This window comes from Danio rerio, chromosome 11 (genome assembly GCF_049306965.1).
Source record: "Danio rerio strain Tuebingen ecotype United States chromosome 11, GRCz12tu, whole genome shotgun sequence".
In the NCBI taxonomy this organism is placed as follows: Eukaryota; Metazoa; Chordata; class Actinopteri; order Cypriniformes; family Danionidae; genus Danio; species Danio rerio.
This window is the reverse complement of record NC_133186.1, coordinates 21,543,394-21,569,475: the sequence shown is the minus strand read 5'-3', so window position 1 is coordinate 21,569,475 and position 26,082 is coordinate 21,543,394. Positions and strand designations below refer to the sequence as shown.

General features: G+C 35.6%; 1 protein-coding gene across 6 annotated transcripts in view; it reads right to left on the bottom strand.

Moving 5' to 3' along the window:
* Positions 1–8,318: 8,318 nt before the first annotated feature.
* prickle2b (prickle homolog 2b) overlaps positions 8,319–26,082 on the bottom strand; it is a 190,700-nt gene continuing 172,936 nt past the window's right edge. For 5 of the 6 annotated variants that reach the window (XM_073915553.1, XM_073915552.1, XM_068224119.1 and 2 more), the window contains 6 exons: positions 20,787–20,900; positions 20,547–20,684; positions 17,119–17,322; positions 14,390–14,576; positions 11,929–12,789; positions 8,319–9,752 (listed from right to left, as the gene is read on the bottom strand). In XM_073915553.1, coding sequence (XP_073771654.1) covers positions 8,866–9,752; positions 11,929–12,789; positions 14,390–14,576; positions 17,119–17,322; positions 20,547–20,684; positions 20,787–20,900 — 2,391 coding nt within the window. In that variant the 3' untranslated portion in view covers positions 8,319–8,865. 6 annotated transcript variants of the gene reach the window in all.

The following is a 26,082-nucleotide window of genomic DNA, read 5'->3' as shown; positions in this document are numbered from 1 at the left end:
AGACGTAGTGTCTATGTGTTCAAATGCATTCTATTTCTGATAATGATAACTGACTCTCTCTGATTGGCTGTTTGCTGCATGTGTCACACTTTTACAAATGACTTCAAAGTATATGTCAATCTTTTAGTACAATCACAAAACAAAAAGCACTGAAAATGTACTGCTCTGGAAACATTTAAATTCATTACGTTATTACATATCATTTTTCATATGATCTCTTCCAGCTAAAGGTAAACTATTTGAATATGTAATACATCTTTTTGAATGAGTAATATCTCTTCTTGAGCATTTAATTATTAAAGTGAAAAATAAACCAGTTAACCTAAAGCAAACTTAACCAGTTTGCATTTCTTTGGATTTGTCAACTGGAAAATAACTCTGCAACCATAAGTTGTTGAACTGGCCTCTAAAGATGACTAAACTAACAGCATATTTTCATTTATAGGAGAACTATCTATTTAAACATTATGAATGGCAGAAATGTCAACATTGATGCAATAATCAGCTGGTTCATATAGATCACCATAATGCACTAGTAATTGTGCATTAGTAGGCCTGTGTGTGTGTGTGTGTGTGCACACAGATGGGCATGCTTCAGTAAGGTCATTACCATCTGTAAAATGACTGGGGCTGCAGCTGGAAATCACAGGGCTTTTGGCACTCTGGGATTATCTCCTATGTGTGAGTGGAATGGATGTTTCTATGAATGTTAAACAGTCCGGAGACCTCCTGATCCCAGGATTATGAGCTCTGAATAGCTCCATTTAGCTCCTGTGGCATCACAATGTAGACACACACTGGTCATTGTACTGGATTTGTGTGTTGTTATTGTGGACAAATACCACAGGTTGCTCTATTGGTATTTCTGAATAGATTTTGAAGAAACAGTTCACGCAAAAAATAAGAATTTACTCATTTACCCAACCTTATGTGTTTTCAAATGTTTATATGTTTCTATTTATTTTTTATAAATGTTGAACACAAAAGAAGATACCTTGAAGAATGTTAGAAACCGGTTACTATTCCGGTTCCATAGTAGAAATATCAAAAATTATTATGCAAGTCAATAATTTACCGGTTTCCAACTTTTTTAAAATAACGTATTTTGTGCTCAACAGAAAAAAGAAACTCAAAGAGGTGTCAAAACAAGTGAATTGTGAGTATTTTTAGTTTATAATATTTTGGTTTTGGGTAAACTATCTCTTTAATTTTGGTTCACTGAGTCTGCACATTATGCGTTCTGAATTGTAGATCAGTGTTTCAGATAATACATTCATAGTGTTTTGGTAACACTTTACAATAAGGTTCATTAGTTAATGCATTTACTAACATAAACTAATCATGAACAACACATGTACAGCATTTATTAATCATAATTGTACATTTACTAATGCATTATTAACATCCAAGTCCATGCTTGTTACCATTAGTTAATGCACCATGAGTTAACATGAACTAACACTGAACTACAATTTTCATTAACTAACGTTAACTAACATGAACAAATACAGTAGTAGATGTATTGTCCATTGTTTGTTCATGTTAGTAAATGCATTAATTAACATTAACTAATGAACCTTATTGTAAAGTGTGACCAGTGTTTTAAATTAGCAATATGCATGATAGATTCTTCTGAATGGATGGATGAATGGGTTTTCATTTTATGGAGCAAAATAAGACCCTCAAGGGGTTTGATGTCATGTATTTGGCATGTGATGGTGACATCCAGCTGGAGAGATGAGAATCTCATCAATGGATAAAATCATGCAGAAATTAAATCTTTTTATTCAGTCTACAATAACACCTCCTATATGGGAAAAGAACCATCATTGCACATTCTATAAGGATGAGGTTTGAATTATAAAAAGGCTAATTGGTCTGTGATTAACAAAATATTTGCTATATATGCAAATTATAATTGCTTACTCTTTTTCTATGATTATTTTAAAAAATACAAGTATATACCATACTCACCAGCAAGTTTTTTGGTACACCTGTCCTGTCCTAATCAGCCAATTTCATGACAGGAACTCAATGCATTTAGGCATGCAGACATGGTTAAGACGATCTGCTGCATTTCAAATCGCAAACCGAGCATCAGAATGGGGAAGAAAGGTGATTTAAGTGACTTTGAACATGGCATGGTTGTTGGGTTCAGACGGGCTGGTCTGAGTATTTCAGAAACTGCTGATCTACTGGGATTTTCATGAACAACCATCTGTAGGATTTACAGAGAATGGTCTGAAAAAGAGAAAATATCCAGTGAGCGGCAGTTCTGTGGGCGCAAATGCTTTGTTGATGCCAGAGGTCAGAGGAGAATGGTCAAACTGGTTCCAGCTCATATAAAGTCAACAGTAACTCAAATAACCACTCGTTACAATCAAGGTACAAAGAAGAGCATCTTTGAATGCACAACACATCAAACCATGAGGCAGATGGCCTACACCAGCAGAAGATCACACCGGGTGCCACTCCAGTCAGCTAAGAACAGAAAACTGAGGCTACAATTCACAAAGGCAAACCAAAATTGGACAAAAGAGTGGAAAAACATTGTCTGGTCTGATGAGTCTCCATTTCTGCTGCAACATTCCGATAGGTTCAGAATTTGGCGTCAACAACATGAAAACATGGATGCTTCCTGCCTTGTATCAACGGTTCAGGCTGCTGCTAGTGGTGGTGTAATGGTGTGGGGGAAATCTTCTTGGAACACTTTGGGCCCATTAGTACCAGTTGAGCATGGTGTCAATGCCACAACCTGAGTATTGTTGCTGACCATGTCCATCCCTGTAGGACCACAGTGTCCCCATCTTCTGATGGCTACGAGCGCAAATCATCTCTGACTGGTTTCTTGAACATGACAATAAGTTCACTGTACTCAAATGGCCTCCACAGTCACCAGCTCTCAATCCAATAGAGCACCTTTGGGTTGTGGTGGAACGGAAGTTATAATGTCAATATGGACCAAAATCTCTGAGGAATATTTCCAGCACCTTGTTTAATCTATGCCACGAAGAACTAAGGCAGTTCTGAAGGCAAAAGGGGGTCCAACTTGGTATTAGTAATAGGTACTAGTGTACCTAATAAAGTGGCCGGTGAGTGTGTGTTTCCCAGAGCACATTGAAATGAACATGTTTACTGTCAAACATTAATTATCTGAGATCTTTCACTCAAACAGCGTGTTCTTTCACAATTCTTGTTGCCTGCATGAGTTCAGTCAGTATAAAGTTAGTCAGCTCACATTTTTCACTGGTAAACAGACAAATTGTTTCCGCCTGATACTGTAACCATAGTAACAGCAGGAAGCTCAAGCACTTTTCACTCTTTTTAGAGCAGTGACTAAACATACTGTCAATACAGAGCTCTAGATCAAGACAAAAGATTCAACCTATTTCCACATCCGTGTTTTCCATTTTAAAATGTTAGTTTATCCAAAAATTTAAATTCTGTTATTTATTTTTCATCATCATGTCACTCCAAAGCCTTCGTTCATCTTTAAAGCACAAATTAAGACAATTTAAATAAATTTCAAGAGCTCTCTAATTTCGTCAAAGCCTAGAAAATACCAAAAACATTGCTAAAACATTCCATGTGACTTCACTGGTTCACAAAACTTTTCATATAAAGATCCTAGAATACTTTTGTGTGGCAAAAACTCACGTTAATATGTCCATACTACAATTATTTGACTATTTATTGGACTATTGTATGTTAACACTGTTCAATGAGGCTCCAATAGTCAACATCGGCTAATTTAACTAACCTCATAATGAAAACTACACTGTTAATTTATTAGTTAATGCCTAAAAATGGATTAAAATTATAGTCAAAATCAGATTAAAAAGTTGCAATCATTAAAATGTACCTCTTTGGAACATTTTAGGTGTTAAAATGACTGCTATTTATTAACTACAGACTAAATAAATCAGTATTTGGTTACATGAATGTAAATTTTAAATAAATTAGAGTGGTGTATACATAAAAAATTCAAACAAATAGATAAACAAAACAAATGCATGACTTTTGACTATTTTCTGAGATGAATATACTACCTAACATGGACTATTTTGCAGATTAACATTATGACAAGTATTTTAAACATATTTTACCTTGCAAACGTTGCTTTGGCTACATCTTATTGCCTTCAAAACATCTAAAGTTTCAATTTTGAATAATTGAGTTTCAAACAGGGCTTTGATACACACAAGCAATTGTGTTAAAAAGTGGTTCACGCAAAGGTTAATGGTTCTAACTTCAATGTCTTGAGAGATAAATTAGAATTCAAAACTGGCTATAAGACAATAACATTTAAATAGCAATACCAGCAGCTGGCTCTTTCAAGTCATGAAATAATGACAGCGATGGTCATGTCACGTCATTGAGAAGTGCTTTCTACATCAGTTACCTCTGACATAAATGCTCTAAAAGCATAAAGTTAAACCACAAATTGCTGAACCGACATGTCATTTCCACAATAGATGAATAGACTATAAACTCACATATTTTATATTGTTTTAATGGTTATAAGTATAATGCCTGCTCAGGGTTCTGGCCCTTAGATTAATTTCAGTCATGGCCCACAGATTATTATAGGGTCATAAGTAGGATGAATTTCAACCCTGAGAGTCTCTTTCTGCTTTTATGAGGTATTCCTTCAATAAAATACAGTAGAGATTCTGGACTATCTTTTCACAAATGATTTAAAGGAGAAAAATGGTTATTGACACGTTATCTAAAACATTTCTGATCTTATCAGATATTAAATGAATGTACTTGATCTCTCTGTAGGTAGAGGAAAGATAAAATAAAGAACACTACCAAGGTTTTACCCCCTAAAATGTGGTAGATGAGCACAGACAGGGGCATTTGTGTATGCAAACTCACGATCACATCAGCTACCAGGAGAACAGAAACATTGGCTGATTGCAATCCATTTGCAAATCATTTGAGATTGTCAGAAAAACTGACACGGGCCACCGAGCTTAACGGCAAAGACAGGTCTGACTCTTTCCATTATGACTATAAGACACGCCTGGGCTGTTTCACAATTTCATGCTTTTGCTTTGTCGGCAGTATCAGCCCTCGGTGGACCTCTGGGAGCTATTTTTAACACTATATTGTGCAGTCTGTGCCAATATGCAGCCCTTTCAAAATTGGCCATGACATCTAAAAAAACTTGCTATGCAAACCATGTGGCTAAATAACCATCAAACAGAAATGTGGTTCACAGAAATGTGTCACGGAGAGGTTGAACAATTAACAAATAATGCATTAGGAATGTTTTGATAAAATAAATCGAAATTGTAAAAAAAGTTCTTGATGTACTGAAGCATTTGTTTCAGTGTAGTTTGTGAATAAACCATTCTTTTGAGGCAAATCTGATTAAAAAAAATATCGGTTGATCTTTTTCCACAAAATTGGTCTGAATGTTTGGTCTACAAATCAGATTCTTAAGTTCATTTCACAACTCATTGTTATTAGATTATTAGAAGAACTACTTCACAAATTAGTAATATTTAAAAATGTGCATAGTTTGCATGTTCTCCCGGTGTTCACGTGGGTTTCCTCCAGGTGCTCCAGTTTCCCCACAGACCAAAAGACATGCAGTAAAGGTGAATTGGCTAAGCTAAAATGTCCGTAGTGTATGTGTGTGAATGGGAGTGTATGGGTGTTTCCTAGTGATGGGTTGCAGCTGGAAGGGCATCTGCTGCGTAAAATATATGCTGGATAAACTGGCGGTTCATTTTGCTGTGGCGACCCTGGATTAATAAAGGGACTAAGCCGAAAAGAAAATGAATGAAATATTATTTTAGAATTATCATATGCAATATTGTATATTGTGTTGTATATTATATGTAATACTGGCTTACATTACAGAAAAAGAAAACGAGCAGAAAACATTCTGAACAACTGACTGAGTCATGACTGAATTATCACAGCAAACAGAATGTTCACCAACAAATATAAATGTTCTGGGAATGTTATCTGCAGATGCCTTTTATTTTTGGTGACTAAAAAATGTAAAAACTCAATGGTAAAACTAAAGCAAAGCAAACAACCTAACAACTAAACAAAAGCACACACAAACAATTTCATTGCTTCATACTGTAAATGAAATGTTCCAGAAACATTCTCCTAACCTAAAAGCAATGTCCTAAACAATGTTCTATGGGCCATTATAAGTATGGTATAATTGAGTAATTAATGCCTAAAAATGGGTTAAAATCATAGACAAAATCTAATTACAAGTCGCAATTGTTTTAGCCAAGAAAATCTGAGCCTCTGGTAAAATTACTGCTATGTGTTTAAAAATAACGAAATAAATCAATATTTACAGTTAGATAATTCCAAATGAATAGAAATAAAAACTATTGACTATTTTCTGAAGTGAAAATAAACTTCTTTGCAGATGTACATTATGACAAGCACTTTTACTTCTATTTTATATCTTAGAAGCGTTGCTTTGACCTTGTATACATCTTGTTAACTCCAAAACTTCAATGTTGAATAGAATTTTAAATTTATTTATTTATTATTTATTTATTTGACAGCAACATCACAATTACACCGGACAACCAAATGCATTTATCTAAGTGTTTTAGCAAACTTGCTAATTCTCAACACCAAGAGGCTTAAAAAATTAACAAAATGGAAATAAAATAAAAACACATACACAACATTACAATTTTTTACATAAAATTACTAAAAGGCAAAAGCAAAGGTGACACGATCAAAACAACTAACAGTAGACTATTTGTGCAAACACTGCTGTTTTGTTTTTAACCACTTTTTAAAAACACTACTAAACATGTTTATTACTTTCTGATTTTAAGCTAACCGGTAAATCATTCCACAGTTTGGCTTCCTTTACAGAGAAGACAGATTGACTAAATGAGGTCTTACACTTTGGCACTAGACAGTCACTATTAGCAGTTGCCCGTGTAAATCTGTGGGAGGTTTGAAATAAGTAATTTGAACAAACAGCAAAAGCCCATTTTTTGAACATAGGCATGGGCCGGTATAAGTATGGTATAGGGGTACATGGGACCGGTTTCATGGTATTGTGATTACTGCACTAAAATTAGTTTTTTTAAATGTCTGGGTAAAAAAACAGCAACTTTTTCTCTATATTGAATACAACATATTTTATTTTAAGAAACATTTAAAATATTTTGGACCAGTAGTTTTTAATGTGGAGGGTCCTTTTCTGTTGGAGATCCTGTTGCCCTAAAAAAAAACAAAAAACAAAAACTGGACATATAGCGTAGGAACGGTAAAACAGAAAATTCTGGCAGTTTTAAAACTGACCTCTGCAAACCGCGGAATACCTTGAAACCGGTTATCATCCCATGCCTGGTTCTGGGAAACAGAAACTAATGTTCTCAAAACATTCTGTCAACCCAAAGTTATTAGCTTGAATACTGCTCTATGGCTTTCATAAACCTAACCAAAATGAACCATGTTGTATCATTACATTAATTTAGTAATTAATTTAGAAATCTTTTGAAACCTTTCAAAACATATAATGCCTTACGAGAAAGCTGTGCATTACGTTATCATCAGTTTCTAAGTACAAATCTGTCTTTTCAATAGATGTTATAATTTTAACTGCCATTCATCAATTTCTGAGGTAAAGAAGAGGAAACAGAACGATAGAAGAAGTGAAGGAAAGTCGGCAGAGATACAGAAAGCAAATCTGTCCATAGATGAGGTTTATGCAGCTGGTTATACCATAAGATCGTAATCTAAACGTTCCTTCAAGACTCTTCTGACCACTACTCAGTATATATGAGGACAAACATTCCTCACACAGTAGCAGAAAGCGTCTCATATTTCTTGCCCGTAGGGGACATTAAATCTGGTAACTTTTAAATACGTTCAGATACATATTTCAGTCTTATAGCACAAGAGACTGCGGTCATGGTTTATGTATGCATATCTGAAAACCACATATGTATTAGCGTATTAGCCAGCGGCTAAAATAGCATTCTGAATTTGTAAAACTATACTCGTGTATCTTATTGCTTTCACAGCAGCATTATTGACAGAATTATGGTTTGGAATTCAAAGTTAAAGCTAGGGATGTAAAAACGCTTCCCCACCTTTAAAATCCCCAGTAAAAATGAACTGGAAATGAATCCTTGAATTTTCATAAGCTGTCATTAGCAATGAGGTGTATCACTAAGCGAGTCGAGCCATTTGGATCCAACATTGAACTGTGGTCTTCTGCATTAATACATTGAGCAGATGGCGAGTGTGCTGGTGTCTGTTGTGAGTCAGAGATCACATATGATGAAGAACCAAGAGCCGTCAATCACATCTCTCACAGAAATACTCTTTAATTTTTGATACAGGACAAAAAAAAAAAAAAATCAGCAAATGAACGTGCATGCCTTTACTATGTTCTCTACAGTATGTTTAGTACATAAATGATTCTATTGATACAAAATATAAAAATATGTGGTACATCATTTACAGATAATTTACATTACATCCTTAACTTAGTGTATTTCTTCATTAATTTGCGTATATACATCTTATTAAGGGGCATTAAACCCAAAGCGAACACCATACAAAAAAACATCACTGTGCCTGAATGGATTACATAGAAAAAATTGCACATTAGCTGTAACGAATGCGGCAACAGTGCTGCAGATTGAAGAAGTCCTTAAAAATAAAAGTGTAACATCCAGATTCATTTGTAAATATCACATGGGAAGCATGCATATGCAATTGAGCCGTGAGCAAATTAATTTACTGCGTATTATTCACTGGTAACCTCACAACACTGAAAAGCCTTTCGAACTATATTGACGGAGAAGAAAATCTTGTGCAATGTTGTGCAGGACTCAGCAGCAGTTGTGACTTTCAAGATATAATGCAGTTCTTGCTCTTCCTACGTTTGCGCATATGTAACTGTCCTCGACTGCCGAATTGACCGGATGCTCCGAGTCCTGAAGAGTTGTATTTGCGTAGCAGCTCTTCGCTAGTCATGTGCCTCAGTTGGATGGGTCTGGGAATTGGCTCACCCAGAAAATACCCTTCATCTTCTGACTCGGAAGATGAGGAACATGTGGAGCACCAGTCGTCATTGTAATCATACTGATCCCACGAATAAGGACCCTGGTGTCGGTGGAGAGCGGGGTTTTGAAGCGTGAGGTCAGAGGTTGTTCGAGGGCAAGGTCTGAAAGGCTGTTGCCTCAGTCTGCCACTTCCGTAAGTGTCCCGAGATCCACGGGGAAGAGGGAACTGGTCGTAATCCTCACGAGCATGAAGTTGAGATCGTTTCGGAGCTGGGCGGCGTTCAGCGACTAAGTTGAGTGCATTGTCTGAACGGGATCGCCTGGAGCGGCGGGAGCGATGGTGGTGGTGTCGTCTGCGTGGCTCTTCGTGATCTATACTACGACGGCGGGTGCGTTCGCTCATTGGTGGTAGACGAGCATTATTGGCGTTGCTAACCAAACTTACGCGATCTTCCTCCTGATAGGCAAAACCAGGCGGCAAAGCATTAATTCCAGAAGGTTCTCGGGGGTATTGCACAGGAAACCTGACTTGGACCGGAGCTTCGAGCTCCAGGTAGGGCTGAGCCGAGTTCAGGCTGCGCAGAGATTCAGAGCTGTGGAACTGCACAGAGGAGTTGAGGGTGCCCATGTTGCTCTTTTCAGACACGTTCATGCCAGAATCTTTACTCAAGTCCGGCATTGAGAAGCGAGACAAGTGCTCCTGCCTTTTACTGCCGCCATCTGCAGAGGTGCCTGTAGACAGGAAACACATGTTGCATGGTTGTAATATTTTCTTGCATTTTAAACTAAGTGTGGCATTAGTTGACAAATAATTACATCCTCTGAGGCAGCATTTTAAAGAGCGTAGCTTATGGTAATGTCCGGTGTTTGTGTTCTGGTTGAAAAAAAATGCTTTCGTTTCAGTGGACAAACCAAAACTGGCACTTTTGAAAACAACATTAGCTCCCTGATTGGCTCCCCTGGATCATTGCCTATCTATCCCTCGACTATATACTAATAACCATTGAATGATGAATTCAATATTGAATTTATTTGACCAGCCTGGAGACAGGACTGTAAGCTATGTTTACTTTTTTGCCCATCTTAGAAGTCATTTTTGAGCGGTTAAACTCAGGATTTTATAATGCTGCAGCTGCCTACACATTCAAGAGGCAATTTTGGGTTAGACCAAGACGCATTTTGGGTTAGCCCTTTCAGTCATGTGATGTTGATGGAGATCTTTTTTTAAGTGATGTGGAAATGCCGGTATTGGTCACTGTGTTGAAATGAAAATGAACTTAACCCTTTTTACACCTAGCAAGAGTTGTTTCATGTGTCCAATATATAGAACTTGTTGTGAAATGTTTTCCATGGCAACATGTAATTTTATAATGTGACCTTTACTGAAAACATTGACAAAAGCTCTAATTATATTGTTAAATGGCAGCATGGCGGCGTAGTGGGTAGCACAATCGCCTCACAGCAAGAAGGTCGCTGGGACAGTTGGCATTTCTGTGTGGAGTTTACATGTCCTCCCGTGTTCTCGTGGGTTTCCTCCGGGTGCTTCGGTTTCCCCCACCAGTCCAAAAACGTGGTATTGGTGAATTGGGTAAGCGAAGTTGTCTGTAGCGCATGTGTGTAAATAAGTGTATATAGATGTTTCCCAGAGATGAGTTGCAGCTGGAAGAGCATGCACTGCATATGCTGGATAAGTTGGCGGTTCATTCCGCTGTGGCAACCCAAGATTATTAAAGGGACTATCCAAAAAGAAAACGAATGAATATATTGTGAAATATCTGATATTCTAATTCTCAAATATGCGTCAAAACATGTATCTTGTCATTTAAACAGCTTAATGATGATATTATACAATTTTAAGGGTAATGGGCGCTGTCATGTTAGTTTTTCTGAGTTGCTTTGGCTCAATTCTCGATTGAAATTTTGTTTTCCGAAACAATAAGTTAAGTTCTCTGAACAATTATATTATTGCTCACAACAGATTGTGATTTCTTATTAATTTAGGCCAATTGCAAAGGCTTTATCTTTTGGTGGCCTTGACCAAAATACTGAAACAGTAACTAGGTTTTGAAGCATGAATTAAACGTTTTAGGCGTATAAAATACATTTTGCAGACATGCAATAAAGTTCTGAAGTTCCAGCAAACCATTTTGAGATTTGCACTCACAGATTAGATTGTTAAGTCTGTTTTGAAAAATGTGCCAAAGCAATTAAGAAAAACTGTAGTCTGTGGTGCAGTGGAGAGATTCAAGCTTCTTAAATTACAACATATTAATTCATCATCAACTTCTGCTGAAGTACATGAAAGTAAGTGGCTGTTTAAATAGGAGGAGAATATAGAATAAACGTTTTAACAAACTGTGCATCTGATATGAATACAGCACATCCTCTGATTATGTTAAAAAATAATTATTGCTGTCTCCATAGACATCAGCATGTATTTTACAAAACAAATGTTATATTTTGCAAGTACTTAAGTGTATTTAAATGTCTGAAACCTAAAAAAGTTGCTTGATTGAACTGTGACAAATTGTCATTAATAACAAGCACTGCCTGTGTCTTTTTGTGGCTCTAGATCAGCCATCGTAGGATAGCAGATTTTAATTTAACAGCTGATCATGCAAAGCACCAAACCTTTTAGTCATGTGTGATTGTATGCATCAAAGGGTTAAATGAGTGCAAGACTCTAAACTGGCATTGTAAACGTAGATACAAACACTTAAAGGTACATCAAATGGGCAAAACAAATACCTTAAATGTAGTACATATAAGTATCTAAAGTGTACATATTAGTACCTTTTGGCTTTTCTATCCTAGAAACCCAAATATTCAATAGACACTACTTTGCAAAGGGTTGTGGTTGGTAAGATATGCTGACTTTAAAATGATGTAAACATTAAAAAAAAAGTACCTGTAGCATTAGATAGAGCCAGTGACTCCATAGAGCCGCGTGGTGTTTGTTCCAGTGGTGTGAGCTGTTCACTAAAGCCAAGTGCACTGATGGGGTTCCTGCTGCGGCTCATCTGTGGCCCAACATCCTTTTCCTTCTCCCTCTGGAACACATGCAGACTTACAGAGCGCTTATCCATGAAGCTGTTGTGTGGAACCTCGTTAAAGCTCGCTTGGGTTCGCAGTGCAGGTGGATAATAGTCCTCTGGTCCCTGCTGGAACCAGTTCTCATTCAAAGACTTCCCTTTTAGAGCAGATACAGGGGGTCTCTTAGAAGACGCAGGCTCCTTGGGCCTTGGATCTGATAGGTGACCAGGGGACAGATTTGAGGAATAGGAAGTCCGAATGTTGCACTGACTGAGCAAATGAAGAGGATTTGTGGAGAGTTCATTACGACCCTCATATCCAAACATCTCAGCCTGCGTCTTCCAGGATGGAGATTCTCGATTTAAGCTAGGAGTTTGACTGGACAGACTGAGCAAATCCATTTGCAGAGACAGTGGGTCAACATCAGCAGAGAAACGCATAGCTGAAGCTTTCCCACTCTGGTGTCCATCTCCTCCACTTCCTCCAGTACTGCTCTTGTTGGATTTGGAGCTGCTGCGACGGGCTTCACGTGAACGGGCGCTCTGAAATGCAGAATCTGAGGAATCAGAGCCGTTTTGGTCATCGCCGACACTACAAGCCCGAGAGCAGAAGATCTGACCCTGCTTGGGTAGAAAAGGACGACCGAGCAGAGACTTCTTACAGCGAGCACAGCTGAAACAAGCCTCTGTGGCATGCCAGTGCTGACCATCATACGTCATCTGGCCCTGGTCAATACCTGCACAACCAGTACATAAATAAATTAATATATTTATATATTATTTATAAAGACAATCTTAGTACATGAAAAATAAATATTAACAGACAAATGTGTTTCCTAAATACATGATTTGCATTTTATTACTTTAAAAAAATAATAAAAACTACATTTTTAAAGACAGAAACATAGCAATGAAACATTTTTAATAACAGAAAAAATATAACATTTTTCTACAGAAATTCCAATAGTCCTAGAAAATGCTCCAAAAAGCCACTCAACAGCACTGTGTGAACATTTAGTGATGTTACATAACCTTCAGATCTTGTGCACTTGAAATGACTAAGTAAACAAGTATAGAACAAAGAGGTTTTTGATGGATGGCGTGGCTCTGGTGAGGTGTAGATGTGTTTGGAGCAAACTGATTATACGGTGTGCCACATATTGCAGAAATGCATTTGATTTTAATCACAGCTCTCTTTAAGCAGCCACGCTCTAATGGACAACATCTGTTTTGAAAACTCGCCCTGATGCTTCCTGTTTATAATCAGTTTCACCAATTTACTTTCTGTGGTCCTGTGTGGAAAGTAATTCCGGATTGAATTTCTCTGAAACCGGCTGCCAACTGCTGAACGTGAACGCCAGACTAAACTATCGTCTGCAGCTCTTCTCTTTTAATATGTTACTGAAAGACAAAAAGCAGGATCAACCGTCTCCTGACCACGTTTTATTCTTACGTTTTTTTGTTACGACCTTGCCTAACCTTGTAAAATGCTAGAATTCGATCATTTTCAGTACACATATTGACTGTGGCACATTCAGAAGTGTTGACAAAAGATTACAAATATTAATACTATTAGTATTATTATTATTATAAGCGGCAAGCAAAGACTTTATTTTGTCAATTACGTAGAAACCATGAGTATCCTAGAGGGTTTATTCAAGTTAATGTATGATTATATTATATTTGTCAATATAATTTGATTGTTTTATGACACATTCATCATCTAGCAGATGCATTAGTGTTGACAAATGTCAATAATGGATGTTCCCTGTTGAAAACTATTGGTAAATCATGTATATTCTACAATAGGCTTTATTCAAGTTACTATATTTGCATTTTTTGCATAATTTTGCACAATTTGCACTTATTTAGTGTAGTACATGCATACATGTTGACAAAAGTTTTCAAATATTCATAATCAACAAGGCCCTTTTTTCAATTACAGAAAAATCTGGATTGTAGAAGAGGTTTTGTTCAAGCAACTATAAATAATTTGCATTTTTATATAGATATTTTAAAATAAATTATAGTATATATATATATATATATATATATATATATATATATATATATATATATATATATATATATATATATATATATATATATATATATATATATATATATATACTTTAATATAATATAGAGTTATCATTCTTAAATAAAATATAAAAAAACAACTGTTTTGTTTGCAGCTCTTCTTCATTGAATATCTTAACAAAAGACTAAAAGCAGGTCAGCCAGTAGCTACGATGTAATGTCTGCAAAAGCAAAGTGGACCAAACTTGCATGGACACTGAGAGGATTTCAGGTCGTCACTGATGGATGGGCTCTTACCGATGTGTTCCCCGCAGGAGTCGCAGTATTCGGCATACAAGGACTCGAAGCAGGTGCAACAGTAGGGCCGACCCTCCTTCATGATGTAGCGCTGGCCGCCCAGAACTGTCTCGCACTCGAAACAGCAGAAGTGCTTCATGTGCCAGTGCCTGCCCTCGGCCTCTGTGCACTCGTCTGCTAAAATAATCTAAGAGACACAAGCAGAAAAAAAGAGTCAGGTGCTGTTTCTGCACAACTCTATTATCACTACACAGATGAAGTTCTGTAACCATGGTAATCATGCAACATATTCGGCAGCCTTAACATCAAATGAGGACTAGAAAAACATCATTGTGTGCAATCTTTAACTACACAATAAAAGATTTAAAGGTGTGGTTACATTTACTTTAACAACAAAAAGAATGGTCCCATTAGTGAAATTGCAGGAAGAAAAGGTCTATTATCTATCGTGACTAATGATGTATGAAGCATTGCTTTTAAACAAAGCAGCTTTCTGTTGGTTGATGCTGCAAATTCAATTCGATTCAGTTCCTCCACTAAATTTCAGGAATCAGATTTCATATTGGAATTAGTTTTAATTAACTCCTAACATGGTTTTGCTAAATCTTGACACAATGAAGACCTCTGGTCATGCGAAACTTAAGATTGATGAGATCTCATCTGGAATTTGCCTGCTAGAAGAGGAACAATAAATGTGACCACAATTTAATGCAGTCAAATTTAATTAACATCAAGTGTTTTTGACACAATTATGAACATACAACTTCTTGTTCAGACTGATTTAAGTCAACAAAATTTCTCAGAGAAATGAGAAATAAAACCATATAAGCAACCAACAAGTAACCTCAATAGGAATCAGATTTTGTTATCATTCAAATTTGTTTGATTTTTAAATAAAATCTGACTCATTTACTACAACAAAGCTGCTTGTTTATAAGTGAAAAATTATTTCTATGTTCTTTGTAACAGTGTGTTTATAAGCGTCTGGTACATACGAAGAGGAAAGAGAGCATCTCCTACAGGAGGTTTCTCAAGCCCACTCACAGGCATGAACCAAGCTCAGAATTGCATATTGCTTTGTGTAGAATCATAAACTGTTTTATAAGGAAGTGTCTGATGCTTATAGAGAGGAAAGAGAATTTTAGGAATTTTATATCTTGTAAAATAAGTGGTCAGTAATAATTCATAAATTCGAAAGCGAACGTAAAAAGCAACCACATCCAAAAGCAGCTTCAGTATCCCACATTTTAAAAGCATCTGCCTGATGCAATATATTTACATTATTTTCCACTTTGCTACTATACATTTTTACTTATTTTTATACACTCACTTTATTAGCTACACCTGTCCAACTGCTTGTTAATGCAAATTTCTAATCAGCCAATCACATGGCAGCAACTAAAATCATTTAGGCATGTAGACATGGTCAAGACGATCTGCTGCAGTTCAAGCAGAGCATCAGAATGGGGAAACAAAATGATTTAAGTGACGTTGAACTTTGACATTTTGTTAGTGCCAGACGAGCTCATCTGAGTACTGGGACTTTCACGCATGACCATCTCTAGGGTTTACAGAAAATGGTCAGAAAAAAAAATTAAAATATCCAGTTAGATGCAGTTCTTTGTGCGCAAATGCCTTGTTTATGCCAGAGGTCAGAGTAGAATGGCCGGACTGGTTTGAGCTGATAGAAAGGCAACAGTAACTCAAAGAACCACTCGTTACAATAGAAGTAGGCAGAAGAGCATCTCTGAATGCACAACACGTCCAACCTTGAGGCGGATAGACTACAGCAGCAGAAGAACACACCAGGTACCACTCCTGTCAGCTAAAAACAGGAAATTGAGGCTACAATTCACACAGGCTCACCAAAATTGGACAATAGAAGATTGGGAAAACATTGCCTGGTCTGATGAGTCTCAATTTCTGCTGTGACATTCATACGTTAGGGTCATATTTGGCGTCAACATAAAAGCATGGATTCATCCTGCCTTGTCTCAATAGTTCAGGATGCTAGTGGGGGTGTAATGGTGTGGGGGATATTTTCTTGCACACGTTGGGCACATAATTACAAAGCTGAGCATTGTGTCAAAGCCACAGCCTACCTGAGTTTTGTTGCTAACCATGTCCATCCCTTTATGAACACAGTGTATTCATCTTTTGATGGCTACTTTCAGCAGGATACATGGAACTCTTAAACATGACAATGAGTTCACTGTACCCATATGGCCTCCCCATTCACCATATCTCACCATAGCACCTTTGGGATGTGGTAGAATTTGAATCACGGGAGATTTGCATCATGGATGTGCAGCCAACAAATCTGCAGCAACTGCGTGATGCTATCATGTCAATATGGACCAAAATCTTGTATCTTGTTAAATCTATGCCATGAAGAATTAAGGCAATTCGCAAGGCAAAAGTGGTCCAACCCGATACTAGTAAGGTGTACCTAATAAAGTAGTCGGTGGGTGTAATATATATATATATATATATATATATATATATATATATATATATATATATATATATATATATATATATATATATATATATATACACTTTTCTTTAATGTTTTAATTTGCTCCATGTTAGTTTTGTTCATAATTTATCCAACAAGCATTTTTACAAAGGACTGAATCCAAATATCTGCAATGTTACATTTAGTAATGATGATTATTTTTAGCATATAGAAACTCATGTCCAGTAATGTCAATGTGAAAGTGTCTAACCTCATCACAGGCTGAACAGCGGGGTTTGAGTCTCTCTGCATGATGGCGACCGCAGAAGATCTTCCCGTCCTGGTAGAAGTAGATCAGATCCACCAGCAGCTCATCACACATGCTGCACACAAAGCACTGGGGGTGCCAGCAAACACCATGACCTGCTCGTGATGCAAAGACCGCAATGTCACCTCCATTGATCTGTCCTCCACACTGAAAATAAGAGAACAGTGGGAGGGAGAGAGTTACAAGACAGGAAGGAAAGGGTTAAAAAGAGGTGTGTTGACATTTACGGCTGATTTAGTAGCAGGGTAACCTGTTTACAGTTCAATTTGTCGTCCACCAAATGATTAGCTGAAGTTCTTATATAAAAAAGTGACCACATTATTTATTAGTGACTGAAAATATTACATTAAAAATACATCTTAAGAGGATTACATGTGTGCTCCAGGCTAAATATTTATGTATTTTTTTCAATTCCTCATTAAATTCTCTTAAATATCTTCATCAAATGTAATTATTTTATGACATGATAGTCATCTTTATTGTATTAATCTAATAAAATATTTCTTATCTTTATTTAATAACAACTAAATCATCAATTTCATTGTATTCTGTTTGATTAAATATATAGCCTTTTCTTTAAAAACAAAAACAAAAAAAAAACCATCATCCTGCCATCAAACTTGTGTTAAAATATTTTTGCACATCTAGCATTCTGAAAACATTGTGACCACCGTGCTGAATCTAAGAACAGAATGCAAGAGCTGATATTAGCTGCTTTCTCCATTAAAGGCCCCTTCAGCATTTTTCAATATCATGTGCTACGTCGAGACTCAGCAAATGTTTAATGGGACAGACAGATGCATGAATCTCCACACAAACACACACACTTGTACATTATTTGCCTTCGAGACCAATATTTATTAGAAAGACTGCATCTTTCTAACTGCAGTGGGGGCTAAATGGAGGGCTTCACGTGTTTCACAGATACATTTCAAACATGAAAAAAAGACAAACTGTGTCAGTGTGACATCTGTTCCTGAGAGGTAGCAGAAGGGGAGAGAAACAAGGCAGGTGGTCACAGACATGCATATCCAGCTTAGACTCAGCTCTAATTCACTTACTGGCACTAACATGGTATCCCAGGTGGGCGACACACACACAAACCTACAGAGGAAGCCTTAAAACTAAATATGAAAATATGCATAAGTTTCAATGAACTAATGTTATCTTGATACTTGAAATTCTAACTTTGACAAGAACAATACACACAAATGACCACAACTTGATATCATCTTCAAAACCATGAGGAAATGCATGTCTTAATTTATTTATTTTTGAGGTAAGGCATGTCTCAATGCTACAGACTTTTATTATTGGTCCAGTCAGGCCAGTTGTTTAGATATTTGCTTGCCCTACCCATACTTTCTCTTGTTCAGCTGCCGTGTAACATTCTGATAAAGTATGCCATTTAGTATGCTAATAGATTTCGCGATTCTTAATTACAATCTCAGTATTAGAGAAGAAACTACTAACCTAAATTATACAACGTTAAAACATTGTGACAGAGGAGTGAACAGTCAGTAATAAGCACATTAAAAGTAATGAGCAAAATACATCAAATCACACAAATAAACACAATAGAACAAATATACATATGATCAAGAGACACACAAACTTGCAATAGAAATGATTCTCTACATGTAAACTGAAATGGGCTTTTACTTAATTCATATATTATTTGCAAGAACATTTTTTCCTATAGTTAAAGGCAAAAATATAAGGTCTGTGATTTTTAACATTTCCTTAGTATCTACACACACGCACACACGCACACACACACGCACACACACACACACACACACACACACACACACACACACACACACACACACACACACACACACACACACACACACACAGTACAGTTCTCTCTGGTTCTTGAATCTGATTGGCTGATAGTTGTGCAATATTCTGCAATATCAGAACTCGTCACTCTTCTGTAATACTCCACCCACATAGAGTGACAGCAGAACAATAAACTCACTTCAGTTTGACAAATATTGCAGCTGTTGGACAACATAATGTACTTTTGAGACTTTTTAGGTGAGATTGTAGCTGTTTAGACTGCAACTATGCAGTTTATTTATAAGGATAGTGCCTATTTAAAATGTTTATAATCACTGAGATCCACCACCATCCACAAGATGGCGACAAAGAACACACAATAAGCCCTTAGCGGAGAAAAACCCAATGTAGTTTTAAATTACAGCTTATTAAATCATTATAAAACTGCTAAGTGTCTTTCTTGTAGTTGTAGTGCATTGAGTGTGAGATAGGACTCTGATATCAGGATTGTATATATTTTGTGTTGGCCACTTTGTATAACCCTGAGTTACTTTTTTGTTGGCCATCTGTTTGTTTCTAGTGAGTCTCCTGTTTTCGTTACAGCAGAATTTAATACTACTACAGAATTTAATTTAAATAATAACTGCATCTGGTAGTGTTAACGTTGTTCAGGGTTAATTGTTGTGATATCTCGATTGCAACAGAAAAATACTGGGAGATTTCTCTGTAGATTGGTGGCATTTCATGCTGTTCAGCCTTATAATCGTAAAATGTGAGCAACGTCTCCTGTTTTGTCATCATTTTAGACATTACGCTAGAGAATCATTCAAACATTAGCTCTAAAGTGACATTTGTGAAGTAGCCATGGTTTCTGCTGTTCTGACATCAGCTGCAGATGTGAAAGAATGGCCGAAGAAAGTAGTTCTTACAAAAGGGTTTTTAGACTTTCTGTGTTTGATCTTTCTATATACATGATTGTGCTGTCAAATTGTTGTATAAATGCAATATCACATGAGTAGAAGTGCGATACGGCTATATATCATCATTGGTGGGACACTAAGGCACACCTCCCAACAGCACCAAAATACAGCCATATCACCTGATATATATTTTTAGTATTTCAATTGGCCATTGTTCAATGACTTGCTTAATGAACCTAGATTACCCAGTTAACTTACTGGAATTAAACCAGTTAAGCCTTTAATAGCACTTAATACTAGTATCTTGAAAAATATCTAGTAGAATATTATGTACTGTCACCATGGCAGAGAAAAAATAAATTAGTTATTAGAATTTATTATTAAAAATATTACATTTAAAAATCTTCTCTCCATTTAACTGCAATTTAGAAATACTTGAAAAAGAATAATTAATAACTTTAGGTCTTCAACTGTATACTCTTAGGACAGCAGTAAGGCCACTTCTGTTTTCTTAAGGGAATACATATAAAAACTGATTTCTAGATTGACAAATCTCACAAAATGATTTGAAATATGCCGTCTTTTTCCCACATTTATTTGTCTGTTCATTTAGACAACTAGTTGGTGTTTCTGCTGATAAACATCTCTAATAAATAATATATCCACCTGTTCACAGATGGCTCCGGTCATTGTCACGGGGAAGGGTCTGACGTTTCCTCTGCCCAGGTTCTCCCTCTTCCTCTGGTTGCTGAAGAGCTTGAGCTCTCGTTTCTCCTCATCATCCAGACTGTTGCAGTATCTCACCTGCTCACAACAGCCCAGGTCAAAGGTGTCATGAAAAGGTGAACATGTAAAGGTGCAAACATACATGCACCGTGAAAGGTGACCTTTTCAAGCTGATCATACCTCATTGTCATGGGGTGGAAGCTGATGCAGGAGCTGTTTGATGCGATACTTCTCTCCAGGACTGTTCACGTATGGTACTTTATCTTCCGGCAAAGAGCTGTAATACTGATGGACCTGGAACAACAACAGAGAGAGAAACAGCTGTTGGGTTATTCTCAATTCTCTTTCACTTAAAATAACAACAAAAAAAAAAATTTTTTTTTTTTAAATCAATCAAGCTTAAATGCGTAGGTTTGAGTGACACATTTGGCTTTTGTGTGAAAAAAAAGAGAAAATAAATACATAAAAATATTTATTTATTTAATTAAATAAAAAAATAAATAAAGAAAAATTGCAAATATAAATGAATAAAATAAATATTAAATTGTGAAAAAATATAAATTGAATGCTAAATAAATACAATTTAAAAAACTACTCAAAACAATAAATAACAATTCTATAAAATAAAACAAAGCATATTAATATATATTATATTTTGTCAAAATTTAGTTGTTTACATATTCTTATTAAATGACTTGATTCTTATTAATTAAACCTTATTTAAATGTTTTTATATGATTTTTTTTATAAGTGGTTTACAATTTAAGACTTTATTTTAAAAAACAAAAAAGGTTTTCTCTACAAAGTCAAACTCTAGCTTTGCTCTAAAAGGTTCTTTCTGTGAGCCAATCAGCATTTCCAAGGCACACACAAGGACCAATCAGGATTTTTATCAGCTTTCTTTGTCATTTTGCGGGATTGCTCCATTGACAGTGGGAAAGACCAGAAAAAAAACCCCACAAAATCAAGTCGAGTAAATAATATTGCACCATACAAAATTGAGAAGAAACCTGAAACTGAAAAGATTTGTGTAAATGTGATGAATATAAAAAACATATATATTAAATGTGAAATATATTTTTATTTGTGTATATATAGTCAGTTAATTTTTTTCTGTGTTTATTAAACTCATTTGATCAAAAGAAAATAATAATAATAAAAAATAAATAAAATAAAAATCAGCACACTGCCACTTTAACTGTCAATTTTTGTTTAATGTGACAACGTTTCGACCTACATAGTCTTCATCCTTTTTAAACTCATTTGCTCATTGTCTGTGTTCTTTAAATTAAAGAAATAAAATTTTTAATTTTAATTTGATATTAAGTCTTAAAGGGCAAATACTTAATTTAATTTTTGAATCATATAATTCAATAATTCATATAAAGTATATAATTCAATAAATATTACCATATTAATTACATAAAAGTAACATCTGCACTGGAAAAAATATTTAGCACAGTCTTGTATACTTAATAGGCATGGGTATACCATTAGATTCTAAAGGTATGATAACCTTGGATAAAAATATCACGATTTTATTTCAAATATTTTAGAGCAGTAAACACGTCAGGCTAAATGAGTTATTGAATTTCACTGTCTGCATTGGTTTTAAAAGATTTTTTTTTTACAATTTAAAACGGCATCATTTCTGCTAGAGATTTTGTAGTATAAAAAAAACAAAAACAAAAACGCACATAAAAAATCTTACTCATACCTTAGGAACGGTATTGCAAAAACTTTCGACGGTTTAAAAACCTTGACTTTTACAAACTGCAGTATACCTTGAAAACGCTTGTTGTCCCATGCCTAATACTTAATTTGAACAAGAAATAAATTAATAATAAACATTAAATAAATGTTATAGAAAACATTTTTACAACACCAATTTTTTTTTTTTTTTAAGTTTATGAATAAGCAGACTGATTGTATTTCTTAAAAAGTCACACTCCAAGTAATGATCTGCTAGACAGAACCATATAATTTAAGCAGAAAATGACTTGAAAATGACTATCTGCATTTGAGGGTGACGCAGTGGTGCAGCAGGTAGTAAGAAGGTTGCTGGTTCAAGCCTCGACTGGGTCAGTTGGTATTTCTATGTGGAGTTTGCATGTTCTTCCTGCGTTCGCATGGGTTTCCTCCGGGTTTCCCCCACAAGTCCAAAGAGGTGAAATGGGTAAGCTAAACTGTCCATAGTGTATGTGTGTGAATAAGTGTGTATAAATGTTTCCCAGTGATGGGTTGCAGCTGGAAGATTAATAAAGGGACTAAGCCAAAAGGAAAATGAATGAATGAATAAATATCTGCATTTGCCCTGTTTGTTTTACCCCAACTTGCAAATTTAAGGGAATTTAGATTTTTTACATTTAGAGTACATTTAGGGTCACTGTCATGTTAATGTATGAAAGAGACCTGCTATATGGAATGCAAAAACTTTGAAGCTCAATATCTCAAAATTGTTAAGAATGCAGATAGAACCTTAAAACTCCAAGGTGAAGATATATAAAAAATTCCACTAAAGCAGCAGCAGGTTTAAATGCAGGTAAGTCTTGTTTTCAGATGGTCTGTTAATCAAATACTGTGATTTTGGCACTTAGGTGATGGTGTCACAAACACAGAGGTGGAATTTCTACATGGCTGTTGTTATTAACCCCTTCCCCCCATTTCGACCCCCGTCCTTGCCTTTCACACACAGCTATAACAGTCAGAGTGATTTATGAAGGAGCAGAGAATGAGTTAATGGAATCGGCCCCTTTTATCCCCTGTGTGCTGCTTATGTGGAGGATACTTTATCTCAAAATAACAAGCATTTAAGACAGAGCTCATCCCAACTTAATTAACCATACAAGCTTTACATCTTTGGATGAAAATGTCAAATCAAGAAAATCAAGAAAGGCATCTAATCAACGTTTATCTATTTAAGTGTAATTAAATCACACATTTAATTTCCTAATTGGCCAAATAGTGATAACACGAGTCTATGGTTTACTATATAATGTAATTGTCTGGGGAGTCATTTTCTAAAAAATGCAAACAGGCCAGTAAAGAGTCCAGACTTAGCAGGAGCCTCAGACCACCCGTCCAAACCTATTACACAGATCTGATGCCTAATGATTTAATCTGATATACAGCGGGGGCCATCTGCCTCTGTCGCCATACCATAATAATCAACAACCAGAATAAAAACATGATAAAGAGCAACTGAGACATAAAAAATAATGCTGCAAATAGTTTTGCTACAGCTTCAAAACAATTAAATCCATTAAAACATTTTTATCATGTTTGTTGACCTGGCAAATAGCTGAAACAAAACTATTTAAGTACTAAAATCACCAAAGGTGGAAATAGAAGTCAAATATGCCCCTATTCATTAGTCTTTACAATATGTACATTTTGACAAAAATCCACAAGCAAGAATAAATATTTAATATTTAAAAGAACTATCTAATTAAACATATAAAAAATGTATATATCAAAATAAATTAATCACTAGTCCTGAGAAGTATAGTAATTAACATATCCGTTCGTTAAGACTCAACAAATGGTAATCATAAACGTTAACAAGCGCTGTATTATTTACGAAAATCACGATATATACATATACATACACAAACACACACACACACATGTGTGTGTGTGTATGTATCCTTGCCTAATATCTGTTGGGCAGAAAGAGATACATTTTTTAAGAATTATAAAAATATTGGTGTCTGTGATGCAGCAAAGTATCATTTACTTTAATGTGTAATATGACTAAAAAGTGGTTATTTATATAAGCAAATATTTTCTTAATTCAAATGAGTAGCGGTTTGGATTTTGAAACAGTATTCCATACATTATGACTTAACAAGCGAATAGCTTTAAAAAAAAATCATGAAAAAAATGTCCCTTCACTTCCATAAGAAACACTGTTTTGTAAAGCCATTTCTAATAAATTAATTCAACAAAACATTGTACTGGCAACTTCTTGAAGTCAGTGTGAAGAGTTTTAAACTGTTAACTTTAAGTCATGCCATTACAATATTAATGCTGGGCAAAGATTAATTATGCTTAATTGTATCCAAAATAAAAGATAATTTTTAAGTAATATATGTATATATGTGTATATATATTATATTATTAATATATATATTAAGGGTGTAACGATACGCGTAATCGTATTAAACCTTTCGGTACGAGACTTTCGGTTCGGTACGCATTACGAACCGAACGATTCGTTTCAGACTAATATCTAAAAAGATAAAAGAGATTTAGTACAAAATATAAAGTTTTCCGTGCAGCAACCTTCAATATGGCATCCCAAATGATGTGACAGACAACATGCTGCCTTCCCCGCAGTCATGTTAAACAGTAGAAGTATGCACTCTTAGCAATCTTGCTGTCTTCTGTGTGAGCCTGCTCGTGCTGGCTCCGCCCCCGTTGCTCCAGCAACCCTGGACACTGACACAAAACAGCCAAAACAGGTTGCCTGGTACTAATATATACCTACATACACAAACATGGACCACCCAGAAATATGATAAAAATGACTTTATTGCATATACATAGCTGTCAAGAAATCAAAATAATCCTTAATCCCTACACTCAAAAAATGACGTTTGCGAAAACACGATTCTTGAATATTTTTTTGTCACAACTTAATCATTTTATGTTAAATCCACTTAAATTTGCTAGTTAACTTAATTCCTTCATGATGTCCCAACACAAATGGATTGTTTGGAACCAATCAGTGTATGTACAGCAGTACCGCCGCTCGCTATACACAGAGTATGCAGGCTGCATAGGGCCTCAACTCCGGCAGGGAGCACCATCTCGGCTGCTTAAAAAAAATATTGATATTTATTTAATAATATCCTCATAAACTGAGTGTGAAATATATATAACATGATAAATATAACATTGATAACATGTTAAATACATTTTAAAAAATGACGGACACAAAAAACAAACTAGCGATGTAAATTTTTTCGTGTTTACGTGTGCGCGCGCACGTGGCCCGGTCCACTTATCTTTGCGACTGCTAGCAGTATATACTTAAAATTGATGCAAGTTGCAGCTCTATGCCCGTGAAAAGACAACAGCAGTCTGGAGCCGAGAAGAAGAAAAAAGTACAAGATGAATCACATGTATCACTTTCAGGTAACTTCAATGAATCTGGAAAACATATTTTTGGTTAAGTAAATTAGTGATGCTAATGTTTAAACTTCTCATCAATTGCACAAATCTGCCTTTGTGTTGTTGTTCACGTTCAGTTTCTTGCTTTGCTGCTGTACATTGTGCTTTAAACTATGACAGGACATGTTCCATAACTTTGAGTTTCCTCTTTTACCCCATGTTGCTAATAATTACACAAACTCAATTATTTTTATTAACTTGTGCAATACTTAACAATTCTGTTTGCACACCAACTACTGTACATACACATGCACTGCACAATTATTTCACTGTATGTATTATTTCTTATTATATAGTTATT